Raw genomic sequence first — 16,356 nt, 5'->3', positions numbered from 1 at the left:
GTCATTTAATGAAATTTAGAAGGCCCGGATCAATTGATCCGGTAGCCTTGGTGGAAGAAATCCGGAAAGGATCTTTTTTCATATTTTTTTTAATTCCTTTTGTGTGGTGGAATGTATGCGACTGCTTGACTTGGAATCCTTGTAATAGAAAGAGACTGCAATACAAAAAGAGAGTTGTTATGCCACTCAAATACATCATCATGCACTCCAAAATAATTATGTATGAAAAATCAGAATTAAATGTGTTAAATAGTAAAACTTCTAATCAAGTGATTGAATGACAAGCAAACAAAGACAAACTTGTCTAGGTCCCTTCGTTCATATAAGCAATTCAATGAAGAATGAAAAACCAAAACATAAAATTAAAGTGATGCATTAAAGGTTTAAGTTTTTTTTAGAGAGACTAAGCACACAGGGCACAGAAACGATTTAATTTATTCACTAAGACATTTCTTCGAACACTTGGTTTGTTTGTTGTCCTTAGTTAAACCATGTTGCGCAATGGTAACAGATATCGACATATGCTGAAACAATCTAATGAGTGCTATAGAGAAAATTTATCAAGTGCTCCCGACACAAGCTACTCCTAATGATCCTAAGATCATCTTTTGTCCCATACATCCGCCCTTGATTGTGCACGACCCTTGTAATTAAGGAGCTTATGTAGCTAGAAACACTTCCTTGACTAATGGTGACGGGTGGGATCTTGAAACTCTTCGTCGGACCGTCGGACAGATTTTCTTGTGTGATTATCTTGGCCTCGAAACTCTCCGTCGGCCGGCCGGCATTAACCTGGTAGAGATATTCAAGAACAAAGAATCCTTGTCGGAAGTTTCATCGGAATTAGCTCAAAATTACATTATTGTCAACCACATGAACTATACCATGTGTTAAAATGTGACTCAAACAAGAATTTTGTCAGAAATGACCTAATAATCTTCGAAGTATTATCATATATATATATATATATTAGATTCGTTAATCTCTCAAATAATTAGGGCACAAACAAAAGTAAGAGAATATATTTGAGGATTTGCATGTGCATTAGAGACGTTAACCTCAGCGAGGGGAATAACTTATTATACACCTGCACACATATAATTTTTATTTGCGGATTCCCCTCCTCGAACAATCAACATGATCAGCACCACACAGCATATGTACGAGGTCGGGTGGGAATCCCCCTCGGATTAATAAAATGAGAGAGAGAGAGAGAGAGAGAGAGAGAGATTGTTTGGGTTTTCACAACTCATTGTACAAATCAAGTGATCCAAGCCAAGTGGTCTTCCGGCTGCCCTCGGATGCCTCTGTCACATGTCAAATGTCACATATTGCCACGTTATCACGACTATAGAGCCTCATTATTGGTTAAAAATATTTACCCAAAAGAAAATTTAGTAAAAGAAGAAGTTATCATTATCCGTATTTTCCTGCGTGTAAGCGTTTATTTTGAACTTAAATGCATTTTAAACCTCACATGTATGTTAACAGTTTGAGTTAATCTAAAGCTTGTGAAGCCAATCGACAAGCGCTCATTTTAAGCGTTGATGCATTTTAGCTCTATTTATATCAATAGCCAAAATTTATCTACGGACGCATGTTCAACCGACCTGACCCAAAACTATTGTAAAATCTTCAATAAGTATTTGATTCAAGAAAAAATAAACAATTATATGACGAGACAAGAGAGAGCAACTATGGGGGCCCACATAAAGGGATATGTGATCGTTGGCCTATAAATGAGGCCACGTAGGGAGACTGGGAGACGCAAACCAAACAACGCAACCAGCAGCGACACACAACCACGACAACAACAACCGTCGTGGTGGTCTTTGCGGCTGGGAGGAGGCGCTGGCGCTGGCGGCTTTGACATTCCTAAACACCAAATATATTTCAGGGCAATTCTGATGGCGGGGCAGTCGAGAAAATGGATGATTCTGGTGGCTACAATATGGATTCAGGCATTTACAGGGACGAACTTCGACTTCTCGTCGTATTCGTCGTCGTTGAAGTCGGTTCTGGGGATCTCGCAAGTGCAGTTGAATTACCTGGCGACGGCGTCTGATCTGGGGAAGGTGTTGGGGTGGTCGTCGGGGCTGGCTCTCATGTATCTTCCTCTCTGGGTTGTGCTGTTCATGTCCGCCTTCATGGGACTCATCGGTTACGGCATGCAGTGGCTTGTCATTCGCCAAATCATTTCCTTGCCATATATCCTGGTACGTACGTTTAATTTAATTTAATCTTATCTGTTTTTTCAAATTAATTGTTTGTTTTTCATTCTCCTCCTTCCACCTCTAATTTATTCAAAATTCTCATGACATTTTCCATGTGATCTTTAATTAATTGGGTATTTAGGTTCCTATATTTGTATTTTGTTGATTTAATCTAATCTAAAATATGGAACAGAGATTCGAACTTGGATGTAGAAAATTTCATATTATTTTGTGCAGTCAAGTATTACGCATAGTTCGGAGTTCATCTATTTGTGTTGTTATTGCAATTTGGTGTTGATTTGTTTTGTTCCAATCTTTCTTCAATCCCTAATTTTGTGTTTAGGATTTTCTCTGTTTTTGTTTGTTTCTTATGGGTGGAAGAAGTGGTTTTATGTTACCACTCAAAGACGAGCGTTGCTTGTTTAGGGTGGATGTACTTCGTTCAACCACCGGAAATCGCTGCTCTCCCCACAATAGTGCTTTTTCTGTTTCCTTTTACTTGAAAGTTCTTCATTTCATTTTCTCAAATTTAGAATTAAAGAAAAAAGTTCTTCCTCTCCTTTATTTATTTATTTATTGTATAGTAAAATTATACAAGGAAGAAAGGCCTCCTATTTGGGTGCTCTTCTTATTTTTTTTTATTTTGTGTTATTTTGTGTCATGTTAATATTTTATATTGATTTTTTTTATAAAGATAATAAGACAAAAAATAATATAAATATAAAATATTAACGTAATTTAACCATGAAATAAGAAGAGATAGCAAACACAGCAACGCCGCCTCCAGAAAGAAAAGATCACCTTGCCTTTTTCTTTCTTTATTGACGGTGAGTGGGGTCCGCGTAGGACTATAGTTTGAAAATAGACTTTTGGTAAAGTTTTAGGAGAGTTGCTAGACCGCTCAGTGTTTTATTTTCATATCCACATTAAAATCTCACCCGTTGTATAAGTTCAATGTTATTTTTTCATTCGATATTATTTTTAAAATAATCTCTAATGTATACATAAAATTATAAACAAATAATATGTAAAATTAAAATTAAGGCCATGATTGTGATATAATTTGATCTGCGTCATCTAACATAAGAAATACATGACTGTTTCGTATTAAAAATAAAAAATTCAATTGGATTCGACGGGATAACACAAGAGCTCAGTCGCCTGGCTTCTAGAAGTATCCATTTTACTGCTCTCATCCCCTCAACCTTTTCAGCGATCCATAGGTTTGGTACGGAGGAGGGGGGTTACATAGGTTTGATCCATGGGTTTGATCCATAGGTTTGATCCATTTTAATTTACATCACATACTTTTTCGAGACCTCATACAAATTTTAAAACACCTGCATAAAATACGACATTATTATTATTATTATATATCTATTAAAGTTTTTATTTATTTTACAAATAGGCAAACATGTAATTAAAAATTTCATTAAATAGTGAGTGGGACTTTTGAAGAAGGTTCCACAACCTTAAAAAAAAAAAAAAAAAAACTTCCTTGCATTTTTCATTTCATTGTACATTTGAGATTTCGTAGTAATGTACTCATGTTTGTTTATTAGACTCATATTTTAGATATGAAATACTTGAGAGACAAATGTGTTTTTATATTTTGAAGTAATATTCATGTGATAATATGGTACATGGATACTGCATGTTTAGTAATTTAGTATGACGTTTTTTTTATTTGATTATTTATTAAAATAAAATATATTTTCTTTAATGAGTAAAATGGGTCGGGTCTATTACTCATTAATTTTAACGGGCCGATTTCGAGTCAAGTCATATTAACCGTTCATATTAATGAGTTTGACATAACACGATCCGTTAAAATATCGAATGTGCCACGAACATGACAAACATGATTCGGCCGCCAAGCCCAACTTACACAATCGAGCATCATTAAATTTTATGAACAAAAGTGAATTTTTCTTTTAAGTTTTTTTAGTGATGAAACAAAATTCTGTTGGAATAAGCTTCCCTTCAATATTAGCTTCAATTTTGTGCCATAATATTTGCAGAAAAAGGGTACCGCATTGGCTATGATAAGCAGATTTGTTGGAACGAGGCTACTTGGTAACTTCCTGGAGTTGTCAATATTTGGTTTTTGTTCACTTTTCTTTTTTCTCACCTTTCTTTACCATTTCTTGTCTTTTTCTTTCTCTAGTTTTGTTTCTTTTATTGTTTTTTGGTGTTAGTGTACCAACAAAATCTTCGTCATCTTTCCGTCTGAGACAACAAAATCTTCATTCAAATTAGTGTCTGTTTTCCCTTTTTTATTCAAAAGGTAATAAGACAATAGTAAATTAGAAAAGAAAAAAAAACTCTATTTAAGTTCTAAGTGTTTTTTCTAAAGTAAATTGTTTCGTAGCTTTGTACGAAAAATCTAAAAAGAAAAAGTAGAAAGAAATAATTTCAGTTCATTTGGCACGTGACTCCAAATCATGGTAGATAATATCGATACATGTGTCTCAACAAGTAATCTATTTAAGTCTTTATTATTTCTTATTATGAAAATACTCTGGATCACAATAAAGTTTTTTGTTCATTGCTTACGAACTTACTGAATAAAGAAATGCCAAGCCTAATTGAATTCTGTTTTATCCTTAGTTATAGTTAATAACTTATTTATAGTGATTGGTGAGAGTTTGCATTCAGTTTTTACACTGTTAGGTCGACGTTAAGAATCTACACCAACAATTTCTTGCATTTGCATGCATGCATGTCATCGTTTTGATCGAGTACGAGAGTTTGATGTGTCAATAAAACTGTTTGTTGCTCCAATTTTTTATCGACTAATTAATCCTCCGACCACTTTTCCAAACATTCCATGTGATCGATTCATGGCTGTATTGTTAATCAACCTCATATGAATCTAAGAGTACTTGTCAATATGCATTCCATGTGATATATTTGTTTAATTTAATCTTTTTTTTGTTTAATTTAATTGTTTTGTCTATATCTAATATAATATGAGCCATAGTTATAGATTTATTTTCAATTTTTCCAACTGAAAATAAATAATTGACTACAAATGCCATCTTATAAAAATATTGTTTTAATGTGTCATATCTAACCATTTATTTTGTCGTTCAAAAATTTACATGTGATTTCAACATGGCCATTTCAATGGTCGCGCATGAATCACGTGCAACTTATCAGAAGAATGGAATTGTAGGTCTTGATGCAATTTTCCAACTGAAAATTTGCAACATAGACCTATTATAGTAGACAATTGTATTGGTGTAATTTTGCCTGAGTGTTTTTCATGGGTATAGCTCTAACTTGTCTTATTATGGAACTTGTGGGTGGCAGATATTTCTTCTGTGTTTGTTGGCTGGGTGTAGCATCTGTTGGTTCAACACCGTATGTTTCGTTCTTTGCATTCGGAACTTCCCAGCTAATCAACCCTTAGCAATATCACTCACAGTAAGCTTCAATGGTGTAAGTGCAGCCTTATACAACCTTGTAGCCGATGCAATTGACCCATCGTCAACTTCTTTATTTCTCTTTTTGAATGCTGTCATTCCCCTTCTCACTTCAGTAGCGGCATTGATCCCGATTCTCCGCCAACCCACTCTAGAGCCTCTCCCACCTGATGGAGTTCGCCGCGACTCCCTCATATTTCTCCTTTTGAATATCTTAGCTGTCCTAACTGGTGTTTACCTTCTTCTCTTTAGTTCAACCTCATTTGATACAACAACAGCTCGTCTCCTCTTAGGCGGTGCCATTTTCCTACTCATTTTCCCTCTGTGCATACCTGGCATTGTCTACGCTAGAAGTTGGGTTCATCGTGTCATCCATTCTAGAATCCGCTTTGAAGGCTGGGGCTTCGTTCTTGTTGATGTTGATGATCTTGAGCTTCATAAAGAGCTTCTTTCACGTGAGAACAGTATGAATTATGGGAATGGATCTGTTGGTCACCTCTTGAACAATAACGAAAGATCTCCTTTAACTTTGTCATTTAGACAGAAGAGCGGATATCAGAGCACCGAAGGGTGTTGTGGGGCAATTGTGGGCAAAGATCAGTTGGTAATGCTTGGGGAAGACCACACAGCACGAGCGCTTGTACGAAGGCTCGATTTTTGGCTATACTACGTCTCGTATTTTTGTGGAGGTACTATTGGTCTTGTGTACAGCAACAATCTAGGGCAGATAGCTCAATCGTTAGGACAGAGCTCCAAGACTTCAACCCTTGTCACACTTTATTCATCATTTTCCTTCTTTGGCCGATTGCTCTCTGCTGCACCAGACTACATACGTGCGTAAGTATTGATAATGCACACTTCTTCTTTGCCTTATTTTTGTAAATTACATCAATTGATGACATATTGTAATGTACCTGTGAAATTAATGTGTGACGACGTATCGTGTGGTCTAATATAATCCGAAGTCTGATCACTTCAGTATTTTGTTTTGCAAACTTTTGTAATTTTTACATCTTTGATTAGCATGAGTAACAAAATGTTTTTACCAATATTTTGCAGGAAATTTTATTTTGCACGGACCGGATGGTTGACAATTGCACTTTTACCAACCCCAGTTGCCTTCTTGTTGCTAGCGTTATCAAGCAGTAGCTTGGCTTTGCACACAGGCACTGCACTAATCGGATTGAGCTCTGGATTCATTTTCGCAGCAGCTGTTTCAATCACATCGGAGTTGTTCGGGCCTAACAGCGTAGGTGTTAACCACAACATTCTTATTACCAACATACCAATTGGTTCGCTCGTCTATGGCTTTCTCGCAGCCATCGTTTATGATTCCAACGTGAGCTCTAACCTAAATATCTTAAGGACTGATTCGATTGTGTGCATGGGGAGGGACTGCTACTTCTTTACCTTTGTGTGGTGGGCATGCATATCGGTTCTTGGGTTAGGTTCAAGTGTGCTGTTATTCTTAAGAACCCGACATGCGTATGATCATTTTGAACATAATCGTTCAACACAACTCTTCTAACATGGAATGTTGTTGGAGGCAAAAGATAACACGTTTCTCAGGTTCTTGCTAACTTTTGGAGGTAGAGGAGGAGCGTACTTTCCGGCAAAAAGTTTGATTGTCGATTGAATCAACGAATCAGTTCATATTCTAGCTAATCTGGGGGTGTATTGATGATGAGGACACTATTGAGGGAATACATCAACAACGTATTTTTACATGTTGGTTAACCAAGAAATTGGTTATGGTTTTTTTTTTTAATTAATTATTATATAATTTTTTTATAAATTTTATTTTTTATAAGAGAGTTTTGATTATGCTTTAGATTCATGTTCCATTTGTTCTACAATAAATAGATTAGGTTTCTCTTTTGTACATTATATCTGTATTCTTAGTTCGGTCAGTAGTGGGTTTGCATGAACCCGGCCCGTTGTTGGGTTTTACAAGGCTTGGGCCAAGAGTTTGAAATCCCAGATCGGCCCAAATGTTAATCTTGATCCGGCCCGCTTTGAAAACTATATTATTAAAAATTAATCTACCTTGGTTAGGCTGGCTTATCATCACTGATTGTCAATTGTCGTTGTCAAATAATGGTTTTAGGTGTAGTCTTTGACAAACAACTATTTTGGTCGTGTTTGGATTAAGTAAAGAGTAATATTAATATCAAGTAAGGAAGAACTGACCCATTTGGTTACACACTTCACTTTGTTTTATGACAACCTTAGTACTATTAAAATGACTGCTAATCATGTCTTTCGTGATTGAACTAAGCATATTGAGCTTGATAATCATTTTATTCGTGAGCGAGTCAAGCTTTGCACTCACTAGGACAAGTTTTGTCCCTTCAGTTCATCAAACCGTGAGTGAACCTTCTTAGCTCCAAACTTTTCTCAAGGCCACCATGTTTGTGGAGAAGATGTTAACTTTTAGGGTTACATCAGGATTACTTCTCCTAGTTATCTTTGTATTGTAAATCAAATAACCTTACTTGTATCTCAAGTCATTGACTTTGTGATATCAGTACATCCATTTCTCTAAATTCTACACTCACTTTTCTGCCCTAACAAGTGAAGTGCTATACGTGATATAGTTATTTTTTGTGTTATTTCTTACAATATTTAGATGTATTTTCTCTCTAAGATAGCGTAGTTTTATATATATGAATCAACAGTCCAATAATATTTCTTCAAGTCTGGTCCATTTTAATGGTGATTGATATGAATCAAACAGTATAGGTTTGTTTATGGCTTTTTAGTCAAAATAGTTTGAGATTTGCATAACTTCTCACATTGGTCCTTGAGATTTAAAATCAATAGAAGTGGTCCCTGAGATTGTTCATTATCAATCATTTTGGTCATTCGATGAAAAAAATTATGCTAAATAAAGATCAAAATGACAAAATTACCCCCAAGTTAATAAACAATAGGCCAAAATAATTTGACAAAAATTGAGGATACTTTTATGATTTTATCCTTATTTTATGGAGATTATTTAAGGCAAGATCAAAATGACTGATTGTAGATAAACTCACGGACTAATTCAATCGATTTCAAATCTCAGAGATCAAAATGAGAAGTTATACAAATCTCAGAAACCATTTTGACTAAAAAACTTTTGTTTATTTACAAATTGGAATTGGGTGGTGGCGCTGACAGTGAGAAAGCAAAGGTACCAATAAACTGCTTTAGTAACTACCAAGCAATTGCATAAGAGCCTTGCGAATTACATGCATGGTTGACTAACATGATTAATTATTTAACAAATTGGAAAAGAAAATCCAATGTGCTTGGATTTTTCAAATCCAATACGTGCCTCGCAAATTACCCAAAAAACCTGGCTTAGTGTCGAAGTCAAAATCCACATGCAGATGCGTCTACTTGAAGTCTTAGAAGTCAAACACAACGAAACCACACACATATGAACCCTAAGATTTGGCCATGAAGTTGAGAAGGATTTAGACAGAATAAGTTTACCACCAGAAAGCATTATGATTCAATAACATAATGTCATGTGTGAGTATTTTTCTAGATGACATTGATTATTAGATCGGAAGGTTACAGTTGTCGTGAACCATTTCCATATAATAAGTTGCTGTCAACTAGATGACTTACCAAAGTATATAACCTTGTGTAACTTCCATGGCCTAATTTAATAAGTTCCTATATTCTCACTCAACTACGCCCCATATAGCACCAAAGTCCATCAACTTAGAAATAAGTGGGGTATTGCGAGATTCTAAATTTAATTCTCCCCTACTAATATCTGTTTGTGCCAAATTTTAAATTGATATAGTATTTTCATTGTTTATATTATGATAATTATAAATGAACTATATGACAACACACATGAGTCATCAAGACCGTAACATATCATTGAAAATATATCAACCAACCCTTAAACAAGTCAACAATATTCATGTTTATAGCACATGAAAATTCCTTCTTTCTTTTTACTTTTTTCAAAAAGAGGGCGTTAGAAACGCACTCAAAGAAATTCCAAACGAGTCGCACTTGCTTCAGACCTCAGTGCGTGGGCACCTCCCCACTTTCCCACAAAGCCAGCCATACAATTTTATAAAAATTCAAAGCAACAATACACCCAAACATCATATTTCAGACTTTTTTCCCATTCAATTCCCAACCATGGCCTCCAACAACAAACCCAAGAAATTCATGGTTTCCTCTTCCCAATCAAATCTTTGCACCACCCTCTTCTTCATTGTCCTCTTCACCATCCCCGCCCTTTTCCTCCTCCGCACCACCACCACAACTTCTCTTTGCACCACCACTTTTTCCACCCACCCTGGCCCCACGTGGTCTGGCGATCTCCGTGCCGCTCAGTTCGCCTGGAACCGCCTTCCCTTTCTTCAAGACCGTCCTCGACCCACCGCCCTCAGAATCGCTGTCTTCTCAAGAAAATGGCCTATTGGCACCGTCCCGGGTGGCATGGAGCGCCACGCCCACACTCTCCACACAGCTCTCTCCCTCCTCGGCCATCAGGTCCATGTGTTCACCTCCCCAGTCCCTTCCAAGGAGCTGATCAAACTCGACAACCAACATGGAAGTCCGAGTCCATCGTCACCCTACATCCACTTCCACGAGGGAGACCCCGGTCATTGGCGTTACAACAAAGCATGGGAGCAGTTTTTAGAAGAAAACCAACGTGAAAATTTCGATGTAGTTCACTCCGAAAGCGTGGCGCTACCTCATTGGCTAGCGCGAAATCTCCCAAACCTCGCAGTGTCATGGCATGGGATTGCCCTCGAAAGCTTACACTCCGGCATCTTCCAAGACTTGACGCGCAAGCCTAGTGAGCCTATCTCCCCATCTTTCAACCAAAGCATTCAAGGGGTTGTCCCAAAAGTTTTAAATGAGATACGATTCTTCCATAACTATGCCCATCATGTTGCTATAAGTGATAGTTGTGGGGAGATGCTAAGGGATGTCTACCAAATACCAAACAAAAGAGTGCATGTGATTGTCAACGGTGTTAACGAAGCCGACTTTGGCGTAGATGATAACCTAGGCCAAGAGTTTAGGTATGCAATCGGCGTACCTAAAAATGCTAGTTTGGTATTCGGAGTGGCCGGAAGATTAGTGAAAGACAAAGGCCATCCTATATTATACGAAGCATTCTCAAAGCTCATAGCTAAGAATCCTAATGTGTATTTGATCGTGGCTGGTTCGGGACCATGGGAAGGAAGGTACAAGGATATGGGGCCTCAAGTTCTTGTTCTTGGGTCTATGAGTCCATCCAAATTACACGCATTCTATAATGGCATCGATATCTTTGTGAATCCAACGCTTCGACCGCAAGGTCTTGATCTTACTTTAATGGAGGCAATGATGAGTGGGAAGCCGGTGATGGCGTCAAGGTTTCCGAGCATCAAAGGTACTATTGTTGTGGATGATGAGTTCGGCTTCATGTTCTCTCCGAACGTCGAATCATTGTTGGAGGCTTTGGAGTTGGCTGTGAATGAAGGGCCAAGGAGGGCAGCTCAAAGAGGAAAAGCTTGCCGGGAATATGCAAATTCCATGTTTACGGCAAGAAAGATGGCATTAGCATACGAGAGGTTGTTTCTTTGTATAAAAAATGAAACATTTTGTACTTACCCGTGATTAATTAGACTATAGATTTCATATTACAAATTAATTTTCCGTAGGAACTTGGTATCGTTTTTACACGATATATGGAAAATTTGATCGGCTTCTTAATTGTTCCCAATTTATTAACGTACATATATATAGCGGTTACGGGCATTTTAGAAATGTCAATTTATCCTTATTTTCTAAATAAAGGTGAAAATTTTGAACCCGAAAAACAGCGATTTCTAGAAAAAAAGTCCTATCAACCACTTACCTTTTTAAGTGTATTTTCTCTTCTATATTTCTTCATTTTCAGAGTACATAAGGACTTTTAAAATTGTCTCTTTGCATATCTAGATTCCAATTTCAGAAACTGATCATATGAGCCCGACTTGTGGTGTGGCATCATTAAAGTTACGAGTCCAACTTTTTTTTGTTCTAGTCAAATTAGTGCACCCGTCGGTGTGTGTTAGGCGTGTCTGGCATCCCTTGTTTTCTTGTGGTTGTTGGGTCAGATTGCTTTTCTTTGTGGAATTTGAACGTGAGTTGTATTGTTGTTTAGCTTAATTTGGATGTATAATTATATTATAGTCTTTCGTTTTATTTGCCAGAAAAGAAAAATCATGAATAAATTAAGAATTAAAAATATCATGCTTTTACTAATTTATAATCGTAATTTTGGCAATGGTATAACAAAGCGTGTGATGAGAGTACTTCAAAGGATTTTATAAACATAGATTTGTCATAAGTTCTGTTCAAGATATATATATATATATATATAGGAAATAATTAATAATTGTGGCACATTACATGTGATTATTGAAATTTAAATAATTTATTTCATCCCAAATAAATACCATATTTAGAAATTCTCATTTTGATGCCTCACATCAGTTAAATACGCAGCATAATTTTTTTTTTAAAATGCATTTTTTATTTCACAAATAACCTATACCTCATCCTTTATAAGCGTAGAGCTTCTTACCTTAACTTCAAATCTATCCAAGAGATCGTGCTTGGAGAAATAAAAAATTGCCCATTCTCTTAAGCATTATGGTCGGATTAAACATATTTTTAATTATGGTAATTTTGCTTCTGGCGAGTAGTGCATTTTCAATGGATCTTGTGGTTGAGTGCAAAAAATATTTTAGTATAAAGTATGCATGAGACGTGTATACCTATATTTTCTTAGGACGGGTGATTACTAACAAAAGTTGCAAGACTCTTGTAGCATTGGGAAGACTGTGCCATTTTATTCTTGTGAATAACACCTTTGCACATGAACACTATAAACAAAGATGAAATTTTAGAAAGAACTGTCCGAGTTTTTATTCATTCTGTTTCATTGCAACTTCCGCCCCACCTGCTTCTTCTCCTTCTTAGGCAGAAAACTAAATGTGAGATCTTTTCAATGAGTTAGAGTACAACATATTTGCTTCGATGCTCATTTTGTGACGACACCATCTATTGGTGCGCCATTAATTTTTGAGTGATGTTAAACCCACTCCATTGTCCTATTTTCCTACCCACCTTATTATCCCACTCACCATAAAAAATTAAAAACTTAACATTTTATTTCCCCATCCACTGTTATTCCTAAAATAACCTTTAAACACCACACCTCCAAGAACCAACTTTGCACCAAAATCAAGATTGCAAATCTCTGAACAAACCCAGAAATTAACTTGTGAAAAATTAAAAAGGGTGAAAATTTACAACCTTGAAAGCCACATAGTCATTGGTTTTGTTGGAGTCAGATGCGAATACAACCAATCTTGTTTTATTCAAATAAAAATGAACCCTAGCTCGAAAATTGATTAATTCCAAAATTAATTCGAATAGAAAATTGACAGTGGAAACAAATAGAAATCATAAATAGACAAAAAGGGTAAAAAGGGATATTGGGTGAGGAGAGGTTCCGCTATTTCAGTGATGCAATTTGGATTGTAGGTGACATAAGATTTGGGTTGGGGAGGAGAGAGGGAGGTCGAAGGAGAGGGAGAGATTTGAATGATTTGAGACTGGTTTCCGAGATAGAGACGGGAAGAAACAATGTAATGGTTGGTGGAGAAGCCGAGAAGAGAGAGAATGGAGAAGGGAGAGGCGGTGGGGGAGATAAACATGTAGGGATTTAAAAGTCTTTTCCTAAAAGGATATTCATGTTTTTGAAATTTTTATTAAAATGTGGATGGAAAAATAGGACAATAAGGTGAGTTTAGTAGCTTTCTAATTTTTTTTATTTATAAAACTTGTAGTACTCGTCTCAATTTAGGTATTATGAGACTATTGTCGGTAATATGGCTACAAGCGAACTTTCTTGTTACTGTCATGTGTCTCTGTTGTTCTCGAATCTAAAGTTGAGAAAGACGAAACCTTCCCATATCGTATATCGACGGAAATTTGAACACAATAATGGTTAAATAGGTTTATAAAAGATTCTAGATTAACTTTGTAAGAATAATAAAAGCCTCAAATATATTAACATGTCATCTATACAAATACCACAGTTTTTACCACTATTTACATGTCTGCCATCTTAAATGTTAGAACTGCAACCTCAACAATTTTGTTCTTAAATATTAGATTCGTAACAGTCAACATTAGAGAGCGGGAGGCTGTTTCATCCGGTATTGAAGCCGTAATCAATGAAAATGGGAGGCTGTTTCATCCGGTATTGAAGCCGTAATCAATGAAAATTTTCAAATTTTCAAACATGCTGTCTACTCTCACAAACATGCTGTTCTTTTGTCATAAGCATAAGCTATATGGTGTGGAATATGTGTTTAGCTGTCAAAATCAACACACACGGGGTGGTAATTGTATAGCTTGTTTCGTATGGTGTGCATGTTCTGGTCCTATAATTTTCTTTGTTTTAGCAAGAATTGATTTTTACAATGCACACCATGTGTTTGTTGAAAGGCCTCTGTGGAGATTTTGTATATTTTGGTGCTTGTTTCATTCGGTACGGTCAGTTAGGTCCTCACCATTCGGTACGGTTAGTTAGATACACTATATGGTTTCCGTTACGGTAATTTTCTCTACATACAAATTAGTTCCTTTCGTTTATCCTTCGACTCATTTTCAATTTATTGAGTGCAGGACTATTAAAAAAAATGAAAGCATTTGAGTAAATGAGATTGAAAACACTGCAAAATTGCAAGTAGAATAGGATGTGAAGCAGAGTGATGAAAGCTCATTGAAAAATAGCGTATTGTGCATCTTAGTTGGGAAGGGAATGAGGATATGGCCTAAAGACTTTGCTGGCTGTGCAATGCCATCATATATTTTTGTAATTTTTGTACGGTCCCTTAGGTTTGGAATGGGCAGTTAGGTACGTTGTGTATGTTTAGGTCCTCTCTATTTGGTACGGTTAGTTAGGTCCCCTCCATTTAGTACGGCCAATTAGGTTCCCTCGTTTAGGCATTTATCTATACCTAGGGCAATATAGGTAAACTAAAAATACAACAAATTTGTAAAAAAATAATTAAATATGACATGGACTATAAAATCTGACGTGGACAGTCAAATGACTAATTTTAATTTTTAATCTTCAATACGGTATTATTGAAAAGTTAATCTTATTCAGGGATTAAAATGATGTTATACACACACACACATATATACACATATACATATATATACACATATATATATATAGTAGAATCTCTCCTTTTTTGTCAAAAGCTTAATGCATGCACTAACAATAGGTCTTAGTTTAAGATCAGGCGTGCTTTTTATGAGAGTAGAGGTCTATTAATTATACTATGAAATAGTTCCCAATTGGAATCTAAATAGGAAACTAACCTTTTTTTTTTCCCTTGTTGAATGCTAACTGACACGATAAGATCTGAATATACCTTTTTTAGGTCTAGGTTTAGTTGTTTTTGGCTTTCCTTGTCAATGACTAAGTGTTTCCTTTGTATTTCTAAATCACACAAGTTCAAACCTCAATTATGTTAGATGATTTAGTTCTTAGGGATCTTGCAATCCAAGAAGTTCAAGTTGATCGTGTGAAGATCTCAAATTATGGCTTTATTGGAAGGTTTGTTCATGCATATGCATTTCATGAGTTTCTTAAGCATTTTAACTAGTGAATAGTTGTCTAGTCATCTGATTTGTAAGTGAATCTAGCACACTTTTTAAGAAAATCCATGTGGGCTTGTCTGACTCCCTACACTCGATGGTGAGTTTGTCACCCTTGATTTCTTCAGATGAAGTCCTTGTGTGTTGTTTTTCTGCTAAACCAGAAAAAAAGCATCTTGATAAAACCTTGGGGTGGTGGTTGTTTGTTTTGGGTGGTTCGAAATTCATCTTCATAGTGAGGGTGTTTTGTTTTTGCTTAGAAACTCTAGAATCATAGAGCATTTTCATGGATAAAGTTCTTCATTGAAAATCTTAAAATTATCCTTGAAAATTCTTGCTTAAATCTTTCTTTTCAAGATTATTTATTTTTTGTTGAAAAGGATCATCTTTGAATTGTTCTTTGTTTTCTAGCTATTCTCCTTTCTTCGTTCTTATTTGAAAACCCTAGTTGCAAATGATTTTCTCTTGCTTAAAATTGGGTGCTAACTCACCAAAATCTTCCATGAGAATGTTCGGTTAAAGTAGTGTAGTCTCAAGCATATTTCAAAATCCTCTAATAGATCTCTATATGGGATTCTCAGTTGATTTCTTCATTCTAAATGTTTTGTTTGAAGAAGCTAACTTTGTAGTTTCGAATCTAAATTTGCATATCATATTTCCATATCATTTTCACAGTTTCGTGTCTCACACCAGTGCCACATGAGATGAGCTCAGAAGATGGAGCTACCAGGTTTATGAAGACCGAGCTTAATGCTCTTAGGCATGATTGAAGGTTGCACAAACATACAAGCTGCTTTTTAAATTGGTTTTAGCAATTTGAGCTTGTGTGGTATGCATTGTACGGACCTTATTTTCATTAGTGGACCGAAGTCCTTGGGGACCCCCGTTTTTTAGCCCACATAGGATTTTTTCGGTCAGAAAACCTATTGTGTTAATATTGAATTGTTCTTCATATACTGGTATTTCTGCTATAAGTTGTGTATGTCGTTCGTGCCTTGTTATGATGCATGATTAAGTACAGATTGAGTTGTACAAAAAAG

The 16,356-nt window shown here is 36.0% G+C and overlaps 2 protein-coding genes across 2 annotated transcripts; both read left to right on the top strand.

Annotated features, from left to right (window-relative positions):
* The first annotated feature begins 1,809 nt into the window (after nucleotides 1-1,809).
* LOC103961008 (protein NUCLEAR FUSION DEFECTIVE 4) lies at nucleotides 1,810-7,472 on the top strand. The gene is made up of 3 exons (XM_009373511.3): nucleotides 1,810-2,216; nucleotides 5,529-6,478; nucleotides 6,701-7,472. The coding sequence occupies exons 1-3, from the start codon at nucleotides 1,908-1,910 to the stop codon at nucleotides 7,167-7,169; spliced, it is 1,728 nt and encodes a 575-aa protein (XP_009371786.2). The 5' UTR covers nucleotides 1,810-1,907; the 3' UTR covers nucleotides 7,170-7,472.
* A 2,039-nt stretch (nucleotides 7,473-9,511) lies between these two features.
* Nucleotides 9,512-11,384, top strand: LOC103961009. Its single transcript, XM_009373512.3, has one exon. It carries the CDS (start codon nucleotides 9,791-9,793, stop codon nucleotides 11,264-11,266), a length of 1,476 nt encoding a protein of 491 aa, XP_009371787.2. The 5' UTR covers nucleotides 9,512-9,790; the 3' UTR covers nucleotides 11,267-11,384.
* The last annotated feature ends 4,972 nt before the right edge of the window (nucleotides 11,385-16,356 follow it).

Source organism: the organism of the source record quoted next, unplaced genomic scaffold (genome assembly GCF_019419815.1).
Source record: "Pyrus x bretschneideri cultivar Hongxiangsu unplaced genomic scaffold, Pyrus_bretschneideri_v1 Contig76, whole genome shotgun sequence".
Classification (NCBI taxonomy): domain Eukaryota; kingdom Viridiplantae; phylum Streptophyta; class Magnoliopsida; order Rosales; family Rosaceae; genus Pyrus; species Pyrus x bretschneideri.
Note: the sequence above shows the minus strand (reverse complement) of the source record. Positions and strands in the feature narration are given on the sequence as shown.

Coding starts and splice junctions, on each gene's coding strand:
- LOC103961008 (XM_009373511.3), top strand. CDS start 1,908: ATGGCGGGGCAGTCGAGAAAATGGATGATTCTGGTGGCTACAATATGG. Junction 2,217..5,528: donor TTTCCTTGCCATATATCCTG/GTACGTACGTTT, acceptor TGTGGGTGGCAG/ATATTTCTTCTGTGTTTGTT. Junction 6,479..6,700: donor GCACCAGACTACATACGTGC/GTAAGTATTGAT, acceptor AATATTTTGCAG/GAAATTTTATTTTGCACGGA.
- LOC103961009 (XM_009373512.3), top strand. CDS start 9,791: ATGGCCTCCAACAACAAACCCAAGAAATTCATGGTTTCCTCTTCCCAA.